Source organism: Macaca fascicularis, chromosome 3 (assembly GCF_037993035.2).
Source record: "Macaca fascicularis isolate 582-1 chromosome 3, T2T-MFA8v1.1".
Classification (NCBI taxonomy): Eukaryota; Metazoa; Chordata; class Mammalia; order Primates; family Cercopithecidae; genus Macaca; species Macaca fascicularis.
The window spans coordinates 82404820-82431776 of NC_088377.1; the positions used below are offsets into that span (position 1 = coordinate 82404820).

Below are 26957 nucleotides of genomic sequence, written 5' to 3' on the forward strand. Positions count from 1 at the left end.
CTGTAGGTGGAGCCTAAATTTGATCACTGGTCCTTACTCCAAATTTTGTCCTCATTTTTCCTAAACCACAGGTTTCTGTTACTATAATAATCTGAATAAAGAATTGAAGAGTTCTACACTATTGACATCTGTTCCTCATGACTATTTCATTAAGGCGGAGGTGTCTGGAAATGAGGTAAGAATTCATATAGAGGAAGGAAGAGAATAGGAAAGGGAAAAAACAAACTTCTTACTGTAATTGCATATGATTTTTATTCAATGCATACAGCCATTTGCATTTTTTTACATATTGCATACATTCTCCTGTAGCATATCAGTTTGATCAATGAATATAGATATATATGCTCAATTAAGTGTCTCATATAGAGAACTAATTTGAAACTTAAATTTTAGGTAAGCAAATGCATGATAAGTTTATTCTGGGAAAGAAGCTAAAATATCTGTGGCTTTACTTGGCTTTTTTAAAACATTCCCACATAAAATTATTGTTATTAATCAATTAATATACAAAACATAGAACTATATTTCAGCTAATTACTTAAATATAAACAATTTAACATTTATAAAACAAAGTAATTCAGCTTGGGAGTTTTTGTTAATTCTACTAAATTAAATATTAAAACTCAGCATATTTTTACTTAAAGGTTTATACAAAATAATAAATGTTTAATATTTTGAATCTCAGTTTATGAAAAAATAGCAAACATTTAAAAACAGCAAATGTTACAATATTTTATATTAAATGTTAATAAATTCATGGCATAATAAATTAAAATATTTTTCTTAACATAAACTGTATCACCATATTCTGGAATTAAATTTTTTTGTAACTAGAAAATGATTTCTGTAAAGATTGCAATACCAAATATTGGAAAAGGTTTAACACCTGTTCTGTAAGTTTCCTCTAGTCAAGAATCCAGTAGCAATGCCCGCTAAGAGTGGTTCACACAGTAGGAGGTTATGTTAGTTGATGACAGGGGCAAGTGATTGGTTCTGAGATACTGGGACATCAACAGGCCAGCAGGGCAGAGGGTACCAGAGGCCATAGTTGTGTTTGTTAGCCATGTGTTTCACATCCCAGAGAAACGCAAGAAACAAAAACCAACACCTGCCCCTTCTATGCAGCAATGTCAAATCTGCTACAAGTTAAATTATTCAATGAGAGTCTATATTAATAAAATACAAAAAGAGCCTCAGAAATATAGCTATAATATAGTCATGTCATATTTAGCCATTTTAAAATTATCCTAAATATATATTGCATCAGGATTTATTTGAGCTCTGCTGGTGTTGATGCAGATACAGATTCTTCTGGGCCTGCAACACAAAGTAAATAAATAAGTAGACAAAGATGACGTTTTCTATAAATTAAAAAACCTTAATTTTAAATATAAGAAAACACATAGTTCTGTACCTATTAATAAGGATTATTTCTGAGTCTACAGAAAAATCGAGCTTATGATCCTGGCATAAATCATACATTGGAAACACAAGACTACAACTTCTGCACTGGTAGACTAGAAGAGAGTGCCCCATTGGAAACAGTTTAATTCATGAGTTTTGCCTGTGTATTGTGGAAAGTTTCTGCTGACATAAGCACACTGACAAGAATTATTAAATAAATAGTATGAGCACAGCCTGGGCAAGGCGAGTAGGGAGGTGGGGCAACTCAGGCTGTCAGTCTTGGCATGGCACGTGTCCCTGCTCCCAAGTCTTTTGAAATCTTCATTAATGCTGACCCTCTCAAAGTACAATAGTGTACCAGTTTCCTAATGCGAAGCTTTAGGGCACGTCAAAATATCTAGGACAGCTAGAAAAAATTGCAATAAACAAGAATAATAATAATCTTGTGTCTCACAGAGGGAAAGAAACATTAAGAAGAAGCCTTAGGCTGGGCGTGGTGGCTCACGCCTAAAATCCCAACACTGTGGGAGGCTGAAGTGGGTGGATTGCTTGAGCTCAGGAGTTCAAGACCAGCCTGGGCAACATGGTGAAATCTCGTTCCTATAAAAAATACAAAAATTAGCCAGGCATGGTGGCATGCACCTGTAGTTCCAGCTGCTCGGGAGGCTGAGGCAGAAGGATCACTTGAGCACAGGAGGTCAAGGCTGCAGTGAGCCATGATTGCACCACTGCACTCCAGGCCCAGCAACAGAGCAAGATCCTATCTTAACAATATAAAATAAAATAAGAAGCCTTGACAAGATTAGTCTCCAGAAAGTTATAGCAACACATTCTAAGTGGAGAGATGTCTAGTTGGAAGGAAAAAAAAGGCACTTTCTAAATTGCCTATTGTTTATAAAGTTAAAACCATGATAGACAGCAGGGAAAATAGGAAAAAAGACGAGGAAATGAAATACAGGAAGGAAAATGGTGGTCAGACTGACAGTGGAGAGAGTGTGGATGTCAAAAGCTCTAGCATTAGCCTTGAAATCAGAGATACTGAGAGGTGGGAGCAAGCGTTTCATAGTGACACCCGCCTCAGCTATCCAGAAACTAAGCAGAGCAGATCCTCTTCTCCGCATGATGATTCTTCAGCTCTTAGGGGCTTTGCTGCTTATTTAGGCTTTCATTAATTTGAAAGCTTAAAAGGTTTCTTCAAAATTAAACAGATCTTGCTGATAATATAAACACAAAGATTACATAACACCTGCAATATAAAGTTTATACATTTATATGAATATCAAATGATAGTCCCTTGATCAGATATGTAATATTTTGTCAATGGTGAAGTAAATTCTATCTTCTTAAGACAATGCAGAATAATAAAACCCTTATCATATCTTATGAAGGTGATCTTCTGTACCTGCTGCATTTGTATATTTAACTTGAGGTCCTAAAGAAGAATAATTTAAGCCCAAGGTTAGCAGAAGAAAGATAGAAAAGATCAAAAATGTAAGAGTAATATTTTTATTATAAACAAAATTGACAAATATTTAGTTAGACTAAGAGAGAAAAAAAGAAAAGACTGAAAAAAATAAGAAAAGAAAGAGGATATGTTGCAACTGATACTGCAAAACACAAAGGACCACAAAGGACGACTGTGAACGATTATACACCAACAAATTGGATAGTCTAGAGGAAATGGATACATTCCTAGAATCATGCAATCCACCAAAGCTGAATCATGAAGAAATAGAAAATCTGAAGTCTAAGAATTAGTATGGAGATTGAATCAGGTAAAAAAAAAAAAAAAAAAAAAAAAACTCTCCCATCACAGAAAAGCCCAGGACATAATGGCTTCACTGGTGAATTCTACCTAACATGTAAAGGAAGAACTCATACTAACTCTTCTCAAGCTGTTCCAAAAAAATTGAAAAGGAAGGAGCACTTCCAAACTCATTTTATGAGGCCAGCATTACCCTGATACCAAAGTCAGACAAGGACACTATAAGAAAAGAAAATTACAGGCCAATTTCCTTGATAAACATAGATGCAAAAATTCACAACAAAATACTAGCAAACCAAATTCAACAGCACATTAAAAAGATCATAAAACATGATCATGCAGAATTTATCCCTGGTAAGCAAGGATGGTTCAACATATGCAAATCATTAAATGTGATATACCAAATTAACAGAACGAAGGACAAAAACCATACGGTCACCTTAATAGATACAGGAAAAGTGCTTAACAAAGTTCAACATCTTTTTATGATAAAAACTCTCAACAAATTAAGCATAGAGGAAATGTACCTTTACACAATAAAGGCCATACGTGAGAAGCCCACAGCTAATTTGACATTCACCAGTGAAAACTGAAAGCTTTTTTTCTAAGATCAGGAGAAATACAGGGGTGCTCACTATCACCACTTCTATTTGACTTAGTACCTGAAGTCTTAGCCAGAGCAATTAGGCATGAAAAATAAATAGAAAGCATTCATATTATAAAGAGACAAGTGAAATATTCTGTTTGGTGACAATGTGATCTTATATATAGAAAGCCCTAAAGACTCCACCAGAAAACTATGAAAACTGATAAACAAATCCAGTAAAATTGCAAGATACAAAATCAACAGACAAAAATTGGTAGCTTTCTATGTACTAACAACAAATGATCTGAAAAAGAAAGTAAGGAAACAATCCCAGTCTCATTAGCATTAAAAAATACTTAAGAATAAATTTAGCCAAGGGGGTGAAAGACCTATACACTGAAAACTATAAAACATGGATGAAATAAATTGAGGAAGACACAAATAAATGGAAACATAGCCTACATACATGGATCAGAATAATTAATATTGTCAAAATGTCCATACTACCCAAAACAATGTACAGATTCAATGCAATCCCTATCAAAATTCCAATGACATTTTTCACAGAAATAGAAAATAAATCCTAGAATTTGTAGGGAACCACAAAAGGCTCTGAATAGCCAAACCAATCTTAAGCAAACAGAAAAAAAAAAGCAGATATATGGAATCATGCTATTTGATTTCAAAATATATTGGAAAGCTAGAGTAAGCAAAACCTCATGGTACTGGCATAAAAACGGAAGTATAGATCAATGGATACAGCCAAGAAATAAACCCACGCATTAACAGTCAATTAATTTTCAACAAAGGTGCCAAGAACACACAATGAGGGAAAGGACAGTTTCTTCAATAAATGGTGCTGGGTAAACTGAATATCCACATGCAGAGACAGAAAATTGGATCTTCATCTCATTTAATATGCTAAAATCAACTCAAAATAGATGAAGACTTAAACAAAAGACCTGAAACTGTAAAACTGCTATAGGTTGAGTATCCTTTATTTGAAATCCTTGAGACCAGAAGTGTTTGGGATTTCAATTATTTTTAAATTTTGAAATATTTGCATACTTACTGGTTGAGCATCCCAAATCCAAAAATCCAAAATCTGAAATGTTTGAATGAGCATTTCCTTTGATTTCAGATTTTCAGATTTGGGATGCTCAACCTGTAGAAAAAAATATAGGGAACAAGCTCCCCAGCATTGGTCTGGGCAATGATTTTTTGAATAGAACACCAAAACCCAGGCAACAAAAGGAAAAATAAGTGGGACTACATTAAAAAGTTTCTGCAAGCAAAAGAAACAAACAACAAAATAAAAAGACAAGCCACAGCACAGGAAAAAAATATTTGGAAACTGTATAAGTTTCCGATAAGTCTGATAAGGGGTTAATATCCAAAATATATAAGGAACTCAACTCAGTAGCAAAAAAAACCAAATAATCCAATTTAAAAATGGGCAAAGGACTTGCACAGATATTTCTCAAAAGAAGACATGTAAATGGCCAACAGGTATATAAAAAAAAGCTCAACATTACTGTCATCAGGGAAATGCAAATGAAAACCACAATGAGGTATCATCTCACACCTGTCAAAATGGCTATTATCAAAAAGATGAAAAGTAAGTGTTGACGATAATATGGAGAAAAAGGATCCCTTACATACTGAAGGTGAAATGCAAATTAGAATAGCCATAATGGAAAACATTATGGAGCTTCCTTAAAAAACTAAAAATCGAATTCCTGTATGATATAGCAATCCCACTGCTGGGCATATATCAAAGGAAATGGAATCAGTATGTCACAAAGCTATAACTGCACTCCCAAATTTTCTGCAGCATTATTCACAATAACCAAGCTATGGCATCAACCTCACTGTGCATCAGCAGATGAATAAGGAAAGAAAATGTGGTATATACACGATGGAACACTATTCAGCCTTTAAAAAAGAAGTAAATTCTGTCATTTGTGACAACATAGATGAACCTGGAATACATTCGTCTGAGTAAAATAAGCCAGGTACAGAAAGACAAATACTGTATAATTGCAGCCATATATGGAATCTAAAAAAGTTGAACTCATAGAAGCAGAACAGAATGTGCTGCTAGGTGCTGGGGATGGGCTAGTAGTTGATGGGATAAGAGAAGAAGTTGGTCAAAGGGTACCAAGTTTCCCTTAGACAGGATGAGTTAAGTTTTAATGATCTATTTCACAGCAAGGTGAATAAAGTTAATAATAATATATTGTATATTTCAAAATCGTTAAAAGAACAGATTTTAAGTGTGATCACCACAAAAAAAAGCATAAGTATTTGAGGTAATGGATATTTTAGTTATCTTTATTTAATGATGCCACAATGTGTACATATATCAAAACATTGCATTGCATAGTTGTATGCAATTATTATTAGTCAATTAAAAATAAAATAAAAAGTAAACTAAAAAATAAATTGGAGTCTCCCATGGCTTTTTACTTACCTTTTCCAGTATGACTCTCACATGGCGAGTAATACAGTGTGTGCCTATGAACTAAAGTATGTTTTTGCTTGTGTAACACGTATAAAAGAACAATAGGCCAGGCACAGTGACTCACGCCTGTAATCCTAGCACTTTGGGAGGCCGAGGTGGGCAGATCACGAGATCAGGAGATCGAGACCATCCTGGCTAACACGGTGAAACCCTGTCTCTACTAACAATACAGAAAATTAGCCGGGCGTGTCGGTGGGTGCCTGTAGTCCCAGCTACTTGGGAAGCTGAGGCAGGAGAATGGCGTGAACCTGGAAGGCGGAGCTTGCAGTGAGCCGAGATCACGCCACTGAACTCCAGCCTGGGTGACAGAGTGAGACTCCCTCTCAAAAAAAAAAAAAAAAAAAGAAGAAGAAGAATCATGTTTTAACAGTGTAAGCGATCCTCTTTTTGCTCTCCCTAAGTTATGTTTCTGGAACTCCGATTTTTTTAAAACAGACATGGCACAGGCTTTGTAGTCAGAATGCATGCAGTTTGGAGAAGGACATTCCAGGCTGCCGAGAGGCTGTAGTCTCAGATTACAGGACTATGTCCATCGATTTTTTTGTGTAAGACTTTTGTCTTGTTTTGGTGCAGGTTACTTTATAAATACTCACTGTGAGAAGACTCTGTAATAAAAAACAAGTACATTCATTGTTCAGGTTAACGAAACAGACCAAGTATTAAAAGAAGTCATAATTACTTAAAGAGTTAATAAAAATTCTATATTACTTAAAACAACAATAAGTCATAAAACACTCTTGACATTGTAAAGTTCAATAGGGCACACTTTTTTCTTTTTTTTTTTTTTTTTTTTTTTTTTGAGACGGAGTTTCCCACTTGTTGCCCAGGCTGCAGTGCAATGGCGCAATCTTGCCTCACCTCAACGTCCGCCTCCCGGGTTCAAGTGATTCTCCTGCCTCAGCCTCCCGAGTAGCTGGGATTGCAGGCATGCGCCACCACGCCCAGCTAATTTTGTATTTTTAGTAGAGATGGGGTTTCTCCATGTTGGTCAGGCAGGTCTCAAACTCCTGACCTCAGGTGATCCACCTGCCTCTGTCTCCCACAGTGCTGGGATTACAGACATGAGCCACCGTGCCCAGCCAATAGGGTGCTTTTTACCAACACTGAATATGAACTTGTCACCATCTCATCCTCCAGGATAATAAAGGAGAGAGTCAGCCAGTAAGTGGCAGATCTTGCTCAACAAATACAGTAAGGAACAGGGTGTGGAATAAGGGCAAGCAGTGACCTCACTTACAAATAACCACACCAAACACTTGAAATGTCTGAAGAGGCATAACACGCCATCTTTCCTCTTAATCAAAGAACTCAAGCCTCAAGAGTAAAAACAAGTTTCCCAGAAGCAAATGGTCAATAATTAATAGAGCTGTGGATACTGAACATAATGCTCAATAGGTATTAAGATGGATGTGTTGAAAAAATAAGATGAATTCTTTCTGTACTATTAAAAAGAAAAATGAATGGCTGTGCACAGTGGTTCACACCTGTAATCTCAGTAGTTTGCAAGGCAGAGGTAGAAGAATTTTTTGAGCCCAGGAGTTTGAGACCAGCCGGGGCAACATAGTGAGGCCTTGTCTTGATGAAGAACAAAAAAGTAGCTGCATGTAGTGGTGCATGCCTATAGTCCCAGCTATTTGGGAGGCTGAGGTGGGAGGATCTCTTGAGCCCAGGAGTTCGAGGCTACAGTGATCTGTGATTGTGCCACTTCACTCCAGTCAGGACAACAGAGTAAGATTCTGTCTCAAAAAATAAATAAAATAAAATATTATAATAAATTAAAACTAATATAGTACTTTGAACATCTAATTACAGAGAAAGTTCTAAATTATTCAAAGTTTAAGATAATGGAGTAATTTTAAGTTTGAATTTTGACTTATTTTCAAAAATTTTTAAAAAGTGATCTCAAAAAGGACCAGTTGCTTATGCAAAAGTCTAAGCATTTTAGGGTCAACATTTTTTGGATCTGGAAGATTAAAAGTTGATATTATTTGGTATGTTATTTGTTTGTTATATCAAATGGACTATCAAACTTTTTGACAAATAAAATGTAAAACCCCAAAAGTCATGACTTCCGCTATTCATTTGAATAAAGAGGAAAGAGCAAAACATGTATTACCCTCTTGCTTATCTGTAACCTTGGTACTTCTATGTGTGTTTTCACATCGTTTTTGGGTTATTCATTTCTCATTACGAGAAGCATCATGCGATAAGAACATCAGCTGCTGCATCACAATTAACCAAGCCTCCAGTAAACACAGATGGCTGCCTGTGCCTCACCTGGGGCATCCTCAGGACCTTCAGGAGCCTCTGCGTCCTGGAGCCTCGCTGCATCCTGGGGACCTTCCGGGTCTCGTGGGGACTGAGATGACACTGACGCCCTGGAGATCTTCGGGGTCCTCTTGCCTGAGTCAGCTCGCTGCTGCTGCAACCACTCATCCTTATAACCATTGCTAATGAGTTTGGAAAAATTGGTAGGTGAACTGTTTTTTTGACCAGGCCTTAAAAAGAGTAAAAGTAATGTGAAACTTAAGCACAAGGGTTAATGATAAAGCAGAAGCAGTATTCCGTGAACACACTAAATAGGTGTCACTGTCCCTTCAAACCTAACAAACCTCTCTCTCTGCCTCTCCCTCTCTCTTTCTCCCTCTATCTCTCTCTGCCCTTTTGTATCTCCCTCTGCTTCTCTGTCTGTCTCACTGTCTCCATTTTTAAGCATAACAAGTGCATGTCAAAGCATCCCTTGTACAGGGATGAGAGCATGTTTAGTTCAGCTTCCAAAATCTTTCTTTGTGATAGTCAATTAAGAATTAGTAATAATTCTAGTATTTCACTGGGAAGCCTTCCTAAGAAAACACCACCCCCTTCCTTCATAGTAATGGATTGCTCAGAACTACCTTTAAAAACAAAACAAAACAACAACAAAAAAACTGCTGGGTACAGTGGCTCACGCCTATAATCCTAGCACTTTGGGAGGCCGAGGCAGGCAGCCACGAGGTCAAGAGATCGAGGCCATCCTGGCCAACCTGATGAAACCCTGTCTCTACAAAAAATACAAAAATTAGCTGGACCTGGTGGCGCACACCTGTAGTCCCAGCTACTCGGAAGGCTGAGGTAGGAGAATTGCTTGAACCTGAGAGCCGGAGGTTGCAGTGAGCCGAGATCACACCACTGCACTCCAGCTTGGGCAACAGAGTGAGACTCAGTCTCAAAAAAAAGAAAAAAGGAAAAAAGAGAAAAGAAAGAAAAGAAAGAAAGGAAGGAAGGAAAGAAGGAAGGAAGGAAGGAAGGAAGGGAGGAAGGAAGGAAGGAAGGAAGGAAGGAAGGAAGGAAGGAAGGAAGGAAGGAAGGAAGGAAGGAAGGAAGGAAGGAAGAAAGGAAGGAGAAAGAAAGAGAACAAGAGAGAAAGAGAGAAAGGAAAGAAAAGAAAGAAAGGAAAGAAAGAAAGAAAGAAAGAAAGAAAGAAAGAAAGAAAGAAAGAAAGAAAGAAAAGAAAGAAAGAGAAAGAAAGAAAGAAAGAGAAAGAAAGAAAGAAAAAGAAAGAAAGAAAGAGAAAAGAAAGAAAGAGAAAGAAAGAAAGAAGGAAGAGGGAGGGAGGGGAGGGAGGGAAGGGAGGGAAGGGAAGGAAAGGAAAGAACGGAGGAAGGAAGGGAGGAAGGAAGGGGGCTGGGCACAGTAGCTTACACCTGTAATCCCAGCACTTTGGGAGGCTGAGGCAGGCAGATCACTTGAGGTCAGGAATTCGAGACCACTCTGGCCAACATGGTGAAACCCCACCTCTACTAAAAATACAAAAAATTAGCCGGGCGCGGTGGTGGACGCCTGTAGTCTCAGCTACTCAGGAGGCTGAGGCAGTAGAATCGCGTGAACCCAGGAGGGGAGGTGGAGTTTTCAATGAGCCAAGATCGCACCACTGCACTCCAGCCTGGGGGACAGGGCAAGACTCTGTCTCAAAAAAAAAAGCCAGCTGTGGTGGCAGGCACCTATAGTCCTGCTACTTGGGAGGCTGAGGCAAGAGAATCACTTGAACCTGGAAGGTGGAGGCTGCAGTGAGCTGAGTTCGTACCACTGCACTCCAGCCTGGGCAACAGAGCAAGACTCCATCCAAAAAAAAAAAACAACAAATGATTACTTTCTTATTGGTTCTTTCTTGTCCTTATCAATGGTTACCCGCTGCTATTTTACTCTCTTACACAGGTTTGTCTCCAGTCATTTCTTGTTGTTAGCTTAGCCTTTCACCATCTACTGCATCTTCACATCTTACCCTGACCCACACTGAAGAGTGACAGGGCAGTTTGCCACGGTGGAGGTAGTGTGAGCTTTCAGCTCGAGCAGTAGCAACCCACCACCTGTTCTCTCTGAGCCTCCATCTCAGCACTTTGAGAGACAGAGGCAGGAGGATTGTTTGAGTGCAGGAGTTTGACACCAGCCTGGGCAACAGAATGAGACCTTGTCTCTACAAAAAATAAAAAATCAGCTGGGTGTGGTGGTGCATGCGTATAGCCCCAGCTACTTGGGAGGCTGAGGTGGGAGGATTTCTTGCGCCCAATCACTTTGTTATCAAAGCCACTCCTAATGCTTCATGTTCTCTCTCTTGCACATCTATAAATACATGTCTAGGTATACCTATATACTTACATATATATAAACACATATGAATACATGTATATTCCCCTCTCTATCAGTCTAGCTTGGTGCTGTCATGGCATTTGTCACAATGCAATGTATCTGATTATTTTTTCCCCATTGGACAAGAAGCTGTTTGAAGAATTAGTTAGGTAATTAATAACATTTATCCTAGCATTAAACTTGGATCTGGGAGAGTAAGAAGACACCTAAGGCCTCAGGGATTTCACTCTCCAGCTGGAGGATCAGCAAATGTCAGTGTGCCTGCTTTATCTTCCAATTGGAAACAGAGCCAGCACGCTTACAAGGTGCAGACACCTCAGTTCAGGACTTGGACACAGAAACATCAGGACCTAGTGGCCCCTACATGCAGGACAAGCAGCCCCGGCAAACTATGGTGAGGGTGGTATCTCGGAGGGAGCGGGTGCTTCAGGCAGGACACAGCCTGATGGAGAAGCAGGGCCTCCACACTGCCAACCTCCAGCAAGCATGACCTGGAAGGGCAGATGTGTTCAACAGTGGCAAAATGACATTAGGAAGGAACAGAAACCACAGTGAGGGGGCGACAGGCACAGCCAGGCCAGGCCGCAGACAGGGCTTCGGGAAGTTGTGTGGATGCTGTCACTGGCGCAGTCATTACCGGATGAAAGACGGAAAGCCAAACCCAAACCCAGTCCAGACAGTGCGGGCGTAGCTCAAGCACTTACATGGGGGGGAAGGAGAGTCTACTTCCTGTAGGGTCCTTAGGGCCAAGTTGGGTGTCTGCTTTGCTTAGGTACTTTGAGTCAATGGCCGGTAGCCTCAGCTGTGTGAGGAAACACGCAAAACCCTGAGTTAGTGGAAAGCACTCAACAACTAGAAGAAAACTCACCAATGGTAGCAAAGATACAAAGCTTGTAGGGCTGGACTTTCAATGTGGTCATTGTAAATGGTCACAATAAAATATAATTCAGCAATCATCTCATTCAACAAAATAGTTATGTAAAAGGGACAGTCTGTAACTCAAAAGCAGTTTCTATATTTGAGTAAAGATGCCATCTGCTCAGGAGGAAAAACAATGAACAGCTAAGAGCCTGGTCCTGAAGGAATTTCCCACACCTGGATGAAAACATATGTTCACAAAAGCACCTGTATGCTTTTGTAATAATCACCCAGAACTGGAAGCAACCCAGATGTCCACCAACAAATGAATGGATAAACAAATGGTATCATGATCAGCCAATGAAACTCAGCAACAGAAATGAATGAACTACTGATACTCGGAATAGCACAGCCACGCGTATGTAATGTAGATGCATAATGTACATGCATTACACCACATTGGAGAAGTCAAGCAGGAAAGACTCCACGCCGTATGATTCCATTGATTTCACATTCTGGAAAAGGAAGTGTACGAATTAAAGAAAGAGGAAAGAAACACGAAATGCGGCTTGACAGTCAAAGACAGGTTTTCTTTAGTTAAAACCTGAGAGGCGCTCCTGGCCGATTGTGGTCAGGGGCACTTTTTCTTACAGACTAAAAGTATATATTGGTTTTAGGGTGAGGGGGCTTCTGAGAAGCTTGGAATGTCCATGTGTGTGGAGAAGTTCATGGTGGGGTTGGAAACTCTCTGGGAGGAGGGGAGGTTATCTCGGGGCAGACATCTTTCAGCCCGGAGGGCGGTTAACTCGGGACTGGAATCTTCCTGGCTGGAGGGAGCTTATTTAGGGGCCACCATGTCTCTGGTCAGGGAGGAGTTTGAATGTTTCTGGTTGGAGATGTTACCTGTGGTTCATTGACCTTAGCAGTTAGGCTAATTCCCCTTGGATTTAGGCGGTTTTAATTAAGGTGGACTTTTAGAATGAGAGGCTTGTCCAAGATGGCGATGCTCCTGCTCTGTCCAGAAGAACTATAAAGACTGAAAACAGATCGGGACTTGCAAGGGTCTGGTGAGGGGCTGACCATAAAAAGGTGTAGAAATGCTGGGGGCGACAGGACTGCTATGTTCCTTGACGGCTGTGGTGGTACACAAGGGACACCTTAGTCAAAACCTGGAGAGCAGTTCTCTATAAAAGGTGGGTTTCACTCTATGTAAATTATTTCTTATTAAAAGAAATATAAATAAATGCTACAGGAAAACTGGAAAAAACCAAACCAAGCAAACAAAATCCGTGGAGGTATTGCTAACAATTACAGGAAGAAAAGATGGCTATTCAAAAAAAGGAAACAAGATCCCCCGATCACCCTGTAGGTGAGCAAGACCCCCATGAATGCTGGTAACCAACAGGCAACACATGTGCCCTAAGTCTTGTCAAGCGTCCACCACGTGCCCCATGTGGGGCCAGGGCACAGTTGAGGAAGCACTTTGTCGGCTGGTCCACGCCCAGGATGTGATCATCACGCATAGGTGACCTTCTTACCAAAGTGGTGATTGTGTTGTCTTATTAGGGCAATCGGAGTCCATCCCGATGCGGTGCTCATCCCCTGCACCTTACCCGACATCATGTCCCTCTACCTGTTAAATATTCAGCATGTGTATCTTTAACCACCACCGCTTGTCACCCTATCTCCTTCCCCACAGTGAGAGGCTGGCTTCCGGAACTTTGTGCAGCCCCTAGCACACCTTTTGTAAATGGATACTAACTTAGAAACCCCACTTGATTTGAGAGTGATATAGCATTTAGCATTTTAAGATTTCTGTAGATGTGAGCTGTAACCATGGTTAATATCCAAAGGTTCATTTGTCACTAGAGGCTGTAACTCAGTGTAATTGGCCACTTGCACAACACTAAGAGATAGATCTGATTCTTAACATGGTCCATTTTGCTGAGTGTCTACGGCAGTATCCATCTGTAGATCCAGCTACTCAGGAGGCTGTGGCAGAGGAGCCCTTGAGCCCAGGAGTTCGAGGGTGTAAGTAAGCTATGATAATGCCGCTGCACTCCAGCCTGGGTGACAGAGAGAGAACTTCTCTCTAATTAAAAAAATAAACAAAAAACAACAATAAAAGGTCCAGTGCCTTTGCACAGATCACGGAAACAACCCAAAATCCGAATCACAGCTGGACATGGAGATCTTAAAGAAAAAGCATGTGGCCCATTGCAGCCAGTTGACATTCTACTTGGTGTTCAGCTACTGAAGTCCCCAAAATAAACTGAGGGGTTTCCCTCCAAACCAAGAGGCAACAGTCTAGGAATCAGGCATAGATAGTTCATAACAACTGCCGCCTATGCTGAGACACATCCATTCTCTTCACTGTTCAAAATGATCACCTGTCAGGTGACAACAGTGTTCACTCTTATTCTCTGTATCAAACACTACTGTTATTTGTAATGTGAACTTCACCGTTTCACTCACAAACCCCAGAGTTGCAAGAACTGAGACTAATCTGAGATGTGGTGCTGAAGCCCCAGGCAATACTGAGCCCTTGGCAGAGCTGCAGGCCTGGCTCTTGTTCCTTCCAGCCCCAAGGAAAGGGGAGAGAAGGGCCTCTGATCAAGACTTCCCAACAACAGAGCCACCAATTCAAGATTGCTTCCAACTTTCTTCATTGCATTCTTAAAATACACATCCTCTGAGAAGCCTTCACTGCACGGCCAGTCACTCCTTTGAGATCAAATACACCACCAGGACTTCACATAGAAGAAGAGAATTCATCTTCTCTTCCTTTATTATCAACAAAGAGTATTCCAGAAAACGCCTAATACTTAAATAAATGAAAACATTCAGAAATGGGATAACTAAATATAAAATTCCTTTTCTGTATTTGCCAGATCAGAAGTGCTAAGCCAGTTTTCCTCTAGATAAGCATTAACTATCTGTAAATCATCTAGCAAAAAGGAATCTTACCTCTTAAAGTCATTATTCGTAAAAAGAAAAAGAAAGACCACAGTATGGTGGCTGCTTGCCTTTTAGTAGATCCAAACTTAAAACACAGAGCACGTGGCCGATGCCACGGGCAACGTAAGACGCCACCAGCAGCTAACATCACAGCACTTAATTACTCGGGGCCACAGAAGCAAAGCGGATGCGGATGCCATCTATTTATGGGCTCCCATCACCTTTTTTTTCTCCTTTTCAAGTTCCTCAGCCTCTCTTTGCCAAACTGTTTTCATGTCGAAGTCGAAGGGCCCTCTTCTGGATGCATAGCTACCGTTGGCCTGATCGGGGTTAAATTCTTCATGAACCATGTAATCCGGCATGGAGACAGCCCGCACTCTGCAGGGACAGACAGCAGTTATAGCCCGGTGCTCAGAGCCATTTCAGCTCCCTCCCTTCCTTTCATCTCCATTGCTGGCTCTCCCTCTCCCTCTCTCCTTCTGTCTCCCTCCCTCTCTCACTGTCTCCCTCCTTTCCTTTCTCCTCTCTCTCTCCCTCTCTTTTCCTCTTCCTCTTCTTTCCCTCTTTCTCTTTCTCTCCCTCCCTTATTCTCTTCTCTTCCGTCTCTCTTGACATCAGCACTACCCATCCTCCTTGAAAACACAGACAGGCCTTTCCCTCCTGTGCCTGCTAAGCAACACACCAACCCCTCCGGGGCCTGCCTCCCAGGAGGGCCACTCAGAAATCACAAGGTCTCGACATTAGTAAAACGAGATATACTAAAATATGAAATTATAAAACATATCTTCTAAAATAATTATTTATTTTAGAATAGCATCTACCACTTTGACCCCTTAAATTAACTAAACACCCCTAAACATTTACCATTTATCATGTTCATTTAAAATAATAATAACATGCTCTGTTTCCTGTTGGATGGTCATTTTTAATGTGGGCATTTAAACTAGCAACCAGTCTTCCCATACACACAGCGCATACAGAAGGGGCATCAAAGGCACTGGAATGCTTCAGCCTTTAGATCCCCGAAGGACCATCTGTACACATAACCAGGTTTGAACAGGGAAGAACACTGCATTCAAATTTGACACGGCAGCACAACCCCCCCAACGCAGTGTCTGAGGGGCTGCAGGGACCCCCCCCCGCAATGTCCCACTCCTCATTTGCACTTGTTCAGGGCTCCAGGATGCTGAGAAGAGGCCCAGCTGCAAAGTGGGCATCAAGGGCAAGGTTGAGGAGTAGGGTCCTGGGCACCACTGCAGCAAAGCACCTAAAGGAGGTGGCTGGGGTCCTCTGAGAGAGCGAGTGAAGAGGCCAGGAAGTAGCGGTCAGAGGCTGGAAATGCAGGCTTGGAAGGTGGCCGCAGATACCCAGTAAGAGAAGCCACGGGTGTGGCTGAGTTGCTCAGGGAGCACAGGTGTGAGAAGCGGCACCTCTCCCCAGCCCTCCCACTTCTGATACAGTCTGAGGGCAGTAAAAAGCCCACAGAGACAGATGAGCATTGAAAACAACAAAGGGAGGGACAATTTTTTTAAAAAAGCGTGTTAAGTTGTAGCTCCTGGGTTCCCAGATTTTCAGTGAAGGAAGAATTTCTCCTGTGCTTCCTGCTTTTCACATCCTCGGCCTGTCCCAGGACCTGGAGCAGGTGGTCTGCAGTCCAGAGGAGGACAAGGTCCCAGGAGGACGAAAAACACTGAAGGCCCCAGAAGTAGATCATCACTAGAAGGCTTGGACAATTAGTCAGGACATATGGGGTGGGAGGAGATAGCAAAGGGACAGGGGTACCAACAGTTTGGAAGAAAAAAGCAGAAAGAAGTGACGAAAAAGTCCATGAGGAAGTGTGGATATAGGAGGAAGGGGCATGCCTGAGGTAACGCTCTCCAGGAGCACCCCAGAGACATGAAGTGCTCCCACCTCCCCCCAAGAATTAACCGTTGGTTCAGGGCACCCAGCTAGAGCAGGAGCCACCCTCGGCTGCAAGAAAGTGAACAGCTGCTTAGAGTCCAGTAGCCACAGGACCACTGGGCACCCCTCAGTCAGAGCTCAGGGTCAAGCGTGCTCAGGAAACCCATCCCTCCACATCTGCCTGGGGTACTCGGGCTCTACTCTCACCTGAGGCTGCCTGCTCTGCTCTGTTCTTGCAAGCGCAAGCAGCATTGCAGGAGTGCCCCCAGTCTCCTGCTTCCCCTTCTAAGACTCTCTCTTCTTGCTCAGCTCATCCACTTTGATGTAACCTCTGTTAGCACAGAGTATTTCTTTTTTTTTTTTTTTTTTTTTTTTTTTTGGAGATAGTCTTGCTCTGTCACCCAGGCTTGAGTGCAGCAGTGCTATCTTGGCTCACTGCAACCTCTGCGTCCTGGGTTCAAGCAATTCTCTGGTCTCAGCCTCCCAGGTAGCTGGGACTACTGGCGTACACCACCACATCCAGCTAATTTTTGTATTTTTAGTAGAGATGGAGTTTCACCATATTGGTCAGGCTGGTCTCGAACTCCTGACCTCAGGTGATCCACCCACCTGGGTGTGAGCCACCCTGCGTATTCATTTTAAACTACAGAGGGAAACAGAATCCTGAAGACAAAAGCCGCACTGTGACCATGGCAGAACATTCAAGTAACACCAGATAACTACTTGTAAATATATCTATGGTAGTCCTATTTTCAAGCCCAAAAAAATGGGGAAATGGCCTGAAATGATTTTTCATTTTACCTCCCAATCCAAGAGAGGTGGTTTTGGAGATAAAGTTTGCATGTCCACAAATAGAAATTTCTTACACATTTCAAATATTATGGGAACAATGGCTCCTCATAACTCAATAGTGAACATAGAAATTTAGGATTTCATATATTTGTAGCTTTACCTAGTGCCTTTTGTCTTTAATGAGAACCCTTTGGGATAGGCTGCTATTTCCACGTCAGGAGGATGTGGTCAGTCCTACTGAGAGACAGGACTAGCTGGATTTCCTAGGCCGGCCAAGAATTACTAAGCCTAGCTGGTGAAGGTGACTGCACCCACCTTTAAACACCTGACTGGTAACTCAGCTCACACCCGACCAATCAGATAGTAAAGAGAGCTCACTAAAATACCAATGAGGCTAAAAGCAGGAGGTAATGAAATAGTCAATCATCTGTTGCCTGAGAGCACAGGGGGAGGGACAATGATCGGGATATAAACCCAGGCATTTGAGCTAGCAGTGGCAAACTCCTTTGGGTCCCCTCCCATTGTATGGGAGCCCTGTTTTCACTGTATTAAATCTTGCAACTGCACACTCTTCTGGTCTGTGTTTGTCCCGGCTTGAGCTGAGCTTTCGCCCGCCGTCCACCACTGCTGATTGCCTCCGTCGCAGACCTGCCGCTAATTTCCACCCCTCCAGATCTGGCAGAGTGTCCACTGTACTTCTGATCCAGCGAGGCACCCATTGACACTCCCCATCGGGCTAGAGGCTCCTCGTTGTTCCTGCACAGCTAAGTGCCTGGGTTTGCCCTAATGGAGCTGAACACTAGTCACTGGGTTCCAAGGGTCTCTTCCGTGACCCACAGCTTCTAACAGAGCTATAACACTCACCGCATGGCCCAAGAGTCCATTCCTTGGAATCCGTGAGGCCAAGAACCCCAGGTCAGAGAACAAAAGGCTTGCTACCATCTTGGGAGCTCTAAGAACAAAGACCCGCCAGTAACACTACAGCGCAATTTACCAAGAAGGAGCCCAAAGACACACGACTCTAGGGTGGCACAAAATGCCAGGGTTTCCAGAACTCTGGTTTTCTGACAACTTAGGCTATATCCCTCAAAGAGCGGGCTATTGTAAAAGAGAACCTGAAGTTGTCATATTACATGCTTACTATCAGTATTAGACATTTGTATTTTTAAAATTCAAATTGGGCTATTTTTTTTTTCCTGTAAAGATAAACAACAATGTGAGTGCTTTAAGATACTTACTCTTGCTGGTTGGCTGTTGGTGGCTTGCTGTGGTGGATGTACCAGTCTGGCAGGGAGTAGGCCACCGGGGAGCCTTTCCTGGTCCCAGGGGCAAAGTGCTTCAACAAATCTCAAAGAGAAAATGACATGGCTGTGAGACACCCCGTTGCCCCTACACAGACACACAGCATTGCCAGTGATAGGCTCAATTTACAAGGGGAACTGCAGGTCTCCCTGGGGTTGCCTCTGGGATCCAGGGGCTAACAGAGCATCCCTGATCCTCACCTGTCTCTGCACAGGCTGACAGTTGGGCGTCCTGCTTTGTGCTCAAGAAGGGAAATCCTGTATGCCTCCCCACATCTCACTCTTTGCAGATCTGGACAGAGCTCCTGGTCTTGAGCTGCATCTATGCAGGCCAGCATCCACCAGTTCCTGGAGGGGGCCCGTCCCTCCACTGCTGAGGTCTCCAGGGACTGCACATGCTGGCTCCCTCATCCTCAGCTACCCCCACACCATTCTCCTAGCATAGGACAGTCTGACTGTCCTCTGCCACTGTGGAGCTGTCCCTAACCCCACCCCCACCATTTCCAGAAGAAGCCACCCCTCCAGGTTTCCAGATGGGAAGTAGGATACAAGCCCCTGAAAGGTACCTGGGAGATTTCACAGTCACCTTAGAGCCAACCCTGAGAGGCACAGAGAGTACAGGGTCCTTCTCAGAGGCCCAGGCCAGCTCCCGACTCACCCACTTGCTTTCTAGCTCCCCACACTTCCCTCCTCTGGTTTCAAAAAGCAGGGAGTGGGAAGAACTGACTTTCCTGATAATAAGGACAGCAAAATGATAACAGTGCCCATGGCAGTAGCAGACAACTTTGGTTGACCTATTACTATCAATAATAAAATTTTAACTTTTCATTTTGTTTTTTTTTTTACTTTTAAAGCACTTTTCATTGTTAAATGTTTCAGACTTACAGAAACATTGCAAGAATAGTAAGAGTTCCCCTGTACCCTGACCTAGGCTCCCCAGATGATATTCTACCATATTTGCTTTATGTTTTCTCTCTTTGTCTATCCCTCTCTCTCATTATTATTTTTGTTGTCATTATTGTTTTCAGAATCATTGGGCAGCGTGTTGCAGACATAATGCCCAGTCATCCCCCTATATCTCAGCGGATGTTGCCAAAAGACATTCCTGACGTAATCATGGCACAATGATCACATTCAGGAAACTACTATTGATGCAATTCTTTTATCTGATTTACCGACATTCAGAGTTTGTCCCCTTAATGTTCTTTTAAACAACAGCAGGAGGAGGTGAATCTAAGAAAAAATGTCTAGGTCCTGTTCTCTGAGTGTCACACCTAGTCCATCAAACTGTTTAGTCCAACCTTTTAATATTAAAGCAAAGATGTCACCATTTTGCTTCCCATTTTCTTTCTGACAATCCCCACAGGAGTAATGGCAGCCAGAGGGGAAAAAAGGTTAGTGTCTCTCAAAGTCACTGACCCCAAGACTGGCTCTGAGACATTTTAGATGTGATCTCCCAACCCTCTGAGTAATTTCTGTTGAGCTCAAATACCTTAGTTTTTAGCATGATTAAGCAGTCCTTTCTCAATTAAATCATGTATCAAAATTTGATCCTCATCAACATCACACTGAAACTCATCTATGGTTTTCATTTTCGAAAACATTTTCATACAAAGGACAAGCCGCAATGAGAATAAACAACAGGAAACAAAACCTTTTCAAAAATTAGCCAAGAATTGGTAGCGTGCAAAGACAGATTCTCTCTTGGAGGCAACTTCCTGAGATTCTCTTTGTAATAAGAATATAAAGTGGGTGAGGGAAGGTTGGATCATCGCAAAGGCATTACTCAGAAGAAATATCCTACACAGGCAATTCTGTGAATTCGGCCTATTTATTCTAACATCATAAAAATTAGCTCATCCCTGGAGAGCATGCCCATCCCTACACCTAGTTAATTAACCTAAATTTCCAAAGGCCCTAAGCTAAACATGTAGACTCTATAGTAATATTTTTATATGGAAGAAATTAGGAACAAACGCCCCCCTCACCGCCCACGAGGCTGCCACATTGAACAGGGCAGGCGGGGGCTCACCAGGCCTGCCGCCTTGTTTCGCGAGCTTCACGTATTCCGAATCTGTTTCTTTTATCCAGTATCTCCGAGTCCCAGGCAGGTCCCTGCCGTGTGAGTCTCCCAAACTGCTGAGACCTGGGATCTGGGACGCCGGTGGGGCATCCACGGCCTTCTCAGAGCGCTTCACTGGAAGATGGTAATACCAATCTATAGAGGAGAGAGGCAAAGGGCCACGCTGTTGCTGTGTGCCAGGGTGGCCTCTAGTCCTCTACCAGAGTGTCTATGCAGACAGCCCCATCAGGTGGAGTAGTGCAGGCCACAGAGCCTAATAGGCTCTGTGGAAGCCTATTAGCAAGGAAGAAAATGCCCTCTTCTGAGTTCCTGATGTGAATGGTAACACAACCCATGCAATCCAGTCTCTACTGCCCACCAAGATGCCACCACTGGCACCAACCGAAGGGAAAGCTTTGAGGGCTCAGCCTCTTTCATGGGTGCTTTAGCTTCCCAGGGAGTTACCCAAGCCTCATTAGGTCTCTGTCTCTCTCTCCTAATCCTCCATAAAAATAAGACAACTGTATTTCCGGTTATGCTGGGAAATATACATTCCTGAAAAATCCCAAATCACTTAAATAAAACGTTATGGGTAAGCCTGTGGAATATATGGCTAAATGTTGACCAAGATTTGCTAAATTTAGTATGCTAAAAATACTGAAATCTAAGTTCTGTCACAGAAATAACAGCCTGTTTGAACACGTTTACCACTAGCACAAAAGTGACAAGAGGCGGAACTGGGGAGTGGTCAAAGAGACCTGTCCACCGAGCAAGGGTGCTAGAATCAGCTCAGCAGCCCGTCTCCACACAAGCGAGTACAGTACCTTCCCTCCACCCAGACTCCCCACGTGAGAGTTCATCTCACCTTATCACTCTCCTTCTCCCTCTCTCCTTGTCCCTTTCATTATTATTAATGTGTAATTACTGTTTTCAATAATAATGGCTTTGCTTATGCCTGAGGCCAAAGAGAGCAGTGAAAGGTGGCCAGAGGTCTAGATGGTTCCTGAAAAATGGTGGAAACAGGTGCCTATGTGTTATGGAAAAACTTCTCAGGTGGAGACTCAGGAATTCTTAAGGTGACTGGGTTTGGTTCCCTTGAGAAAGATCAAGTTGAAACACAGGGAGTGCAGATTGTGTGGTTTGTATTGTCAAAGGTCCCATGAAGAAGCCAGGCACAATCGAGTGGAGGAGGAGAGCTATTCTCTGTCCTTCTTCCCTTCCTGAGTGGAGCCCATGCAGAAAGGGGCTGTGGACAGAGAAGCTGAACATGGGCCTGGTGAAGCCATGAGGCTCCCTAAGGCCTTGAGCTGAGGGCATCCAGGACAGGCCCTGCAGACTGGCTTGGGACCACCCAGGAGACTCCCTGGAGTCCTACTGGGAGCTTCTGTCAAGTGAGTTGGCAAAATCCCAGGGACCTGGAGTTACCAGTGTTTATTGATGACCCTCACAGAGAGAAGAGATCCGGGGCATTCAGACACCTGGTGTTCTAGGTAACTATTTGAATCTGAAATTGATTAACCAGATACCCAAATATAAGACAAAAAAATCACACCTGATTGAGAACTTTAGAAACAAAACCCAGGAAGAATATCAGATACAAGAGATGCAATTAATGTGACACAAGCGACTGGGTGTATTTAGTAGCACTTATCAGAATGTCCTGTCACAGGGGCAGTATGTTCAGAGTCTAACACAATATCCTCTTCTTGGGTAGATATAATGTCTAATTTTATGTGTCAACTTGGCTGGACCATGGTACCCAGATATTGGTAAGGCATTATTTTAGTTGTGTCTATGACGTTTTTTAGATGAAAATAACATTAAAAACAGTAGAATTTGAGTGAAGTAGACTGTCCTCTGTAATGTGGGTGGGCTTCCTCCAGTCAGAGTAAAGCAAAAATAAAATGCTAAGCCCTGCGCCCCCCCATCCCCCAGCTGACTAAATGAATCCCCCTACTCAGCCAAGGGCATTCCAAAGTAAACCTGAAAAACTAGTTCAGGCCATAATGGGAAGGGAGGTTGCACGTGCCTCCTTATACCCTCCTTCCTTTGGAATTCAGGCACAGCAGACCAGCATTATCATTAAAACAGAGATCTTAAGACTGAAAAAACAGACTGTTTGTGGCAATCAGAGACCAAATTGCAACCTGACTGTAGTAGAGCATCACATGACAGATAGCAGGTCCTGAGAGAAATTGAAGTATTTTACCACAAAATAGATTTCTTTGACATAGTTTGAAATGGTCCTAAAAAGCTGTCTCTTGTGGGGAAAATCTGCATTCTGTAGAGAATCCGCTTCCCTTTCCAGCTCTTTTCCTGATCCAGGAGAGAATTAATTGAGTCTGACACCTTTTTAGGTCTGATAAGAGATGTTAGACAGGCGGATCACAAGGTCAGGAGATCGAGACCATCCTGGCTAACGCGGTGAAACCCCATCTCTACTAAAAAAAATACAAAAAACTAGCCGGGCTAGGTGGCAGGCGCCTGTAGTCCCAGCTACTCGGGAGGCTGAGGCAGGAGAATGGCTTGAACCCGGGAGGCGGAGCTTGCAGTGAGCCGAGATCTGGCCACTGAACTCCAGCCTGGGTGACAGAGCAAGACTCCGTCTCAAAAAAAAAAAAAAAAAAAAAAAAAGAGATGTTTACATCTACTCTCTCTGAAGTTGGCTACCTGGAGACTTCATCTACATAACAAAAACCCTAGTCTCTGCAACTCCTTATCTTAACCCAGTCACTACTTTCTATTGATTCTGTGCCTTTGGTTAATAACTTGCAACGAATTACCAATCAGAAAATCTTTAAATCCACCTATGACCTGGAACCAACTCCCACCCACATACACACACACATACTTGGAGTTATCCCACCTTTTCAAACTGAATGAATGTATTCCTTACATGGATTGATTGATGTCTTCCTATGACTTCTGTCTCCCTAAAATGGATAAAATCATGCTGTGACTCAACCATCTTGGGCACATGTTCTCAAGACCTCCTGGGGCTGTGTCACAGGCCTTGGCCACTCATATTCAGCTTAGAATAAACCTCTTTAAATATTTTACAGAGTTTGACTCTTTTTGTGGGCAATTAATTGAAAGTCTTAAGAGAAAAGAATGAGATTCCCCCAGAAAGAGGAAACTCTTCCTCCAGACTGCTCTGAAACTCAAACAGCAACATCAGCTCTTCCCTGGGTCTCCGGACTGCTGGTCTGCACTGCAAATTTCGAACCTGCCAGCCTCCACAATCATGTGAGCCAATTCCTTAAAACAAATCTCTCTCTCTCTCTTTACATCTATCTATCTATCTATCTATCTATCTATGTATATATGTGTATGTATATAGAAAGGTAGACATGGATATGCTGTTGGTTATGTTGGTGTGGAGAATGCTGACTAACGCAGTAGACACACAGGAAAATAGTACTGAATAAATCAATTCATTTAAGCATACAGAAATGAGAAGTAACCATCCTTTAAAGCTAAAAGCTTAGACATCGAATTTTTAATGGATGGTATTTAATACAATCTCTTAAGTATCTAAAGGACATTAAATAGCTGAATAAACACTATATGGTTTTGTAAAGGAAAGAAAAAAATTGGAAAAGGTTTAAAGAATTGCACAAAAGATCACAGAGAATCAATTTAAGAATGAATAGGATAATTTAGCAGCTTCATAGTCTGATCATATTCAGTTCAAATATTTTCTTTTTGAGAGAAGGCATTTTATTGTTGCTTTATTTTTCCACTCTGTGTTTTGATTACTAATTAATCCACAGAGAACAGTGTGTCTTCTACCTTCTTCTCATTACTGGAAGCTGTGAACAGGCACTGAACTCGAATCTGGTTGGCCATTTCTAAATGCAGGCAAAGGAGGCACTCAGAGAGCGAGGGCCCGGATCAGTAAGAACCAACCGTGATCACCTCATGCGCGCACACACACACACATACACACACACAGAGGGTTAAAGGGACTAAGAGTTATCACAGTTTTTATCATGCAAAACACATTGTTGGCACTTGTACCATATCAATCATTTACTATCATATAGATTTTTTTATATATAGCCTTCCCTGCCTTCTCGTTTGCCAAATATTAGTACCCTTGTTTCATCAGTGAGGAAACACAGTCTGTGACAGTCTATGAGATGAACTAAAGATCCCCCTGCTCTTCTGGTCTCTAAGGCACAAAGCAGTGTGTTATATGCTCACATACCCGCGGGGCACAGGCTCCTGCTTTAGGCTGCTGTGGCCTCACTTAACAGCAGTGGAGTCACTTACAAAGTGTGTGACCTTGGGCAAATTACTCCAAACTCTATAAAACGAGGGTAATGTTACCTTGTAGGGCTGTTATGAGGTTAAATGAGTTAGTATATATTAATATAAAGCACTTAGAACAGTGCCTGGCAGTTATTAGTGTTCCTTAGTGTTGTTCATACAGACAAGGCCACTAGAAGACACCAAGAAGTCACATAAAGGCTCCAGAGCCCACTGGGAAAAGGCAAATCAGCCAGGCCTTCTGTGCTGTTCCCTTTCCAATCCCCAGCATGGCCACACTATCTTCAATAGCGGTCACAAGGTAGCCCTCTGGGCTAGCAACATGCTTAGAGTATGCAGCAGGGCCACATATGGTTCACTTCTGAGCAGATGTGCTGGCTCCAGGGTGCCGACCAGCTCCAACTTGGCTGTCCCAGCTGATCCCCACGACTCTCTTCTCTACCCTCTTACAGTCTTTCCCAATTAAAAAAAAATAATAAAATAAAAAAAAAAAAAAAAAACAGGAAAAAAGAAAAAAGATGACAGCATCTCAAGATTTATTCTTCCTTCCCCTCTCCTCCACTTCAAACCCTGGCACATAAGAAGACATGAACCTCACTGAATTCCTTTTCCTGTAGCCAGACACTAAAACCAGAATGTATGTTTAACTTGCTTGGGGTCTAAAGTAGGAGCAAGGTCTAGGGATTCAATGAAATACCTAGGGAATTCAGCTAGAAAAGAAACTTCCCAGGTCAACATTCAGGAACGCAGTTGTGAGAACTGTATAGGGTTGAACTATGACAATGAAAACTTCCAAGGGATCCTGTTGCTCCAGATTGAACAAGATAGGTAGCCTTGGTTCTCTCTTGTTGAAAATAAAGAAAAACAAGACTTCCCCCACTCATATTTCTCTTTAAGTCTTGATTTCACACTCAGGCACAGGAGCAGTTTGTGCCTTTCTTTGACTTGTTAGTTTTATCACTTGGTCCTCCATCGTTCACACCCCCCTCCAGCCCACATAGAGGACGACGGGTCCACAGCGTGTCTAGTAAGCAGAGTGTACGCACCCAGCTCTTTCTGGCCGGGACGCGCTCAGGGCGCACTCACCGCAGGGAGCGTAGCGGTGCGTGGCGCCCTGAAGTTCCTTGCTCGTGTTCCTCATGGTCAGGCGCTGCACGCTGCGGGAAAAGACAGATGCTGCCGGACCTGGTGTTCGCAGGTGCTCTGGACGCTGCCTGCTTGACCCGCTGTCAGAAGCTGCAACTGCAAAAGCAAAATCTGCGCGCCCCCTCTAGGTCGGTCTGTACGCCTCCACCTGACACGCCTGCAGGCGCCTTGCGATCGCCTAGCGCTGGCACTTCCATGCAGGGTGTACAGCAGGGGGCAGGTCGACGCCAGGTAAACAGAAGGGAGCACATCACGCCGGTATACAGCAGGAACACATGCACGCCAGGTAGACAGCAGGGCACGTCCACACAGTGTACACAGCAGGGGCGTACGCACTCCGGGTACACAGCAGGGACACATTCACGCGGGGTATTCAGCAGAGATGCGTGCGTGCGGGTCACACAGCAGGGGGTACGTCACGTCGGGTATTCAGTACAGGCACGTCCACGCCAGGGATACAGTAGGTACAGAGAGGATAAACAACAGGTAACAAAGGGGCCGCGGGACTTGGGCAGGCTGGGAGACCCCGCCCTGTGCTCATCCCAACCCGGCGACAAGGTGGTCCCCTCCCTCCAGCCCCGGCGCGCACTGCCCGCACCGTGAGCTCCTCACAGTGGACAAGGCCGGGGCCCCTGTGGGCGCCCCCATTGTCCTCCAGCCCGCTCAGGCTCACCAGCTCCCCGCGGGTCTCCGTGGGTGCTGCCCGCGGCGCCCGGCGTTGGAGTTTTTACACGGCTGGCGGGCTGCAGCCAACCAAACCC

At 43.1% G+C, this 26957-nt stretch overlaps 1 protein-coding gene across 5 annotated transcripts; it reads right to left on the reverse strand.

Moving 5' to 3' along the window:
- Positions 1-233: 233 nt before the first annotated feature.
- On the reverse strand, positions 234-26957 carry C3H7orf57 (chromosome 3 C7orf57 homolog). 5 transcript variants are annotated; one of them, XM_045389107.3, is made up of 9 exons: positions 26870-26957; positions 26137-26207; positions 20749-20934; positions 18654-18762; positions 14943-15099; positions 11610-11707; positions 8557-8729; positions 6873-6884; positions 234-1317 (listed from the first exon to the last, which is right to left on the reverse strand). In XM_045389107.3, exons 2-9 carry the CDS (start codon positions 26189-26191, stop codon positions 1271-1273), a joined length of 837 nt encoding a protein of 278 aa, XP_045245042.1. In that variant the 5' UTR covers positions 26192-26207; positions 26870-26957; the 3' UTR covers positions 234-1270. The 5 variants fall into 5 exon arrangements, with proteins under 5 accessions (XP_045245042.1, XP_005549677.2, XP_045245043.1 ...); XM_005549620.4 differs by having other exon boundaries at positions 8557-8777; XM_045389108.3 differs by having other exon boundaries at positions 8557-8777; positions 26137-26292.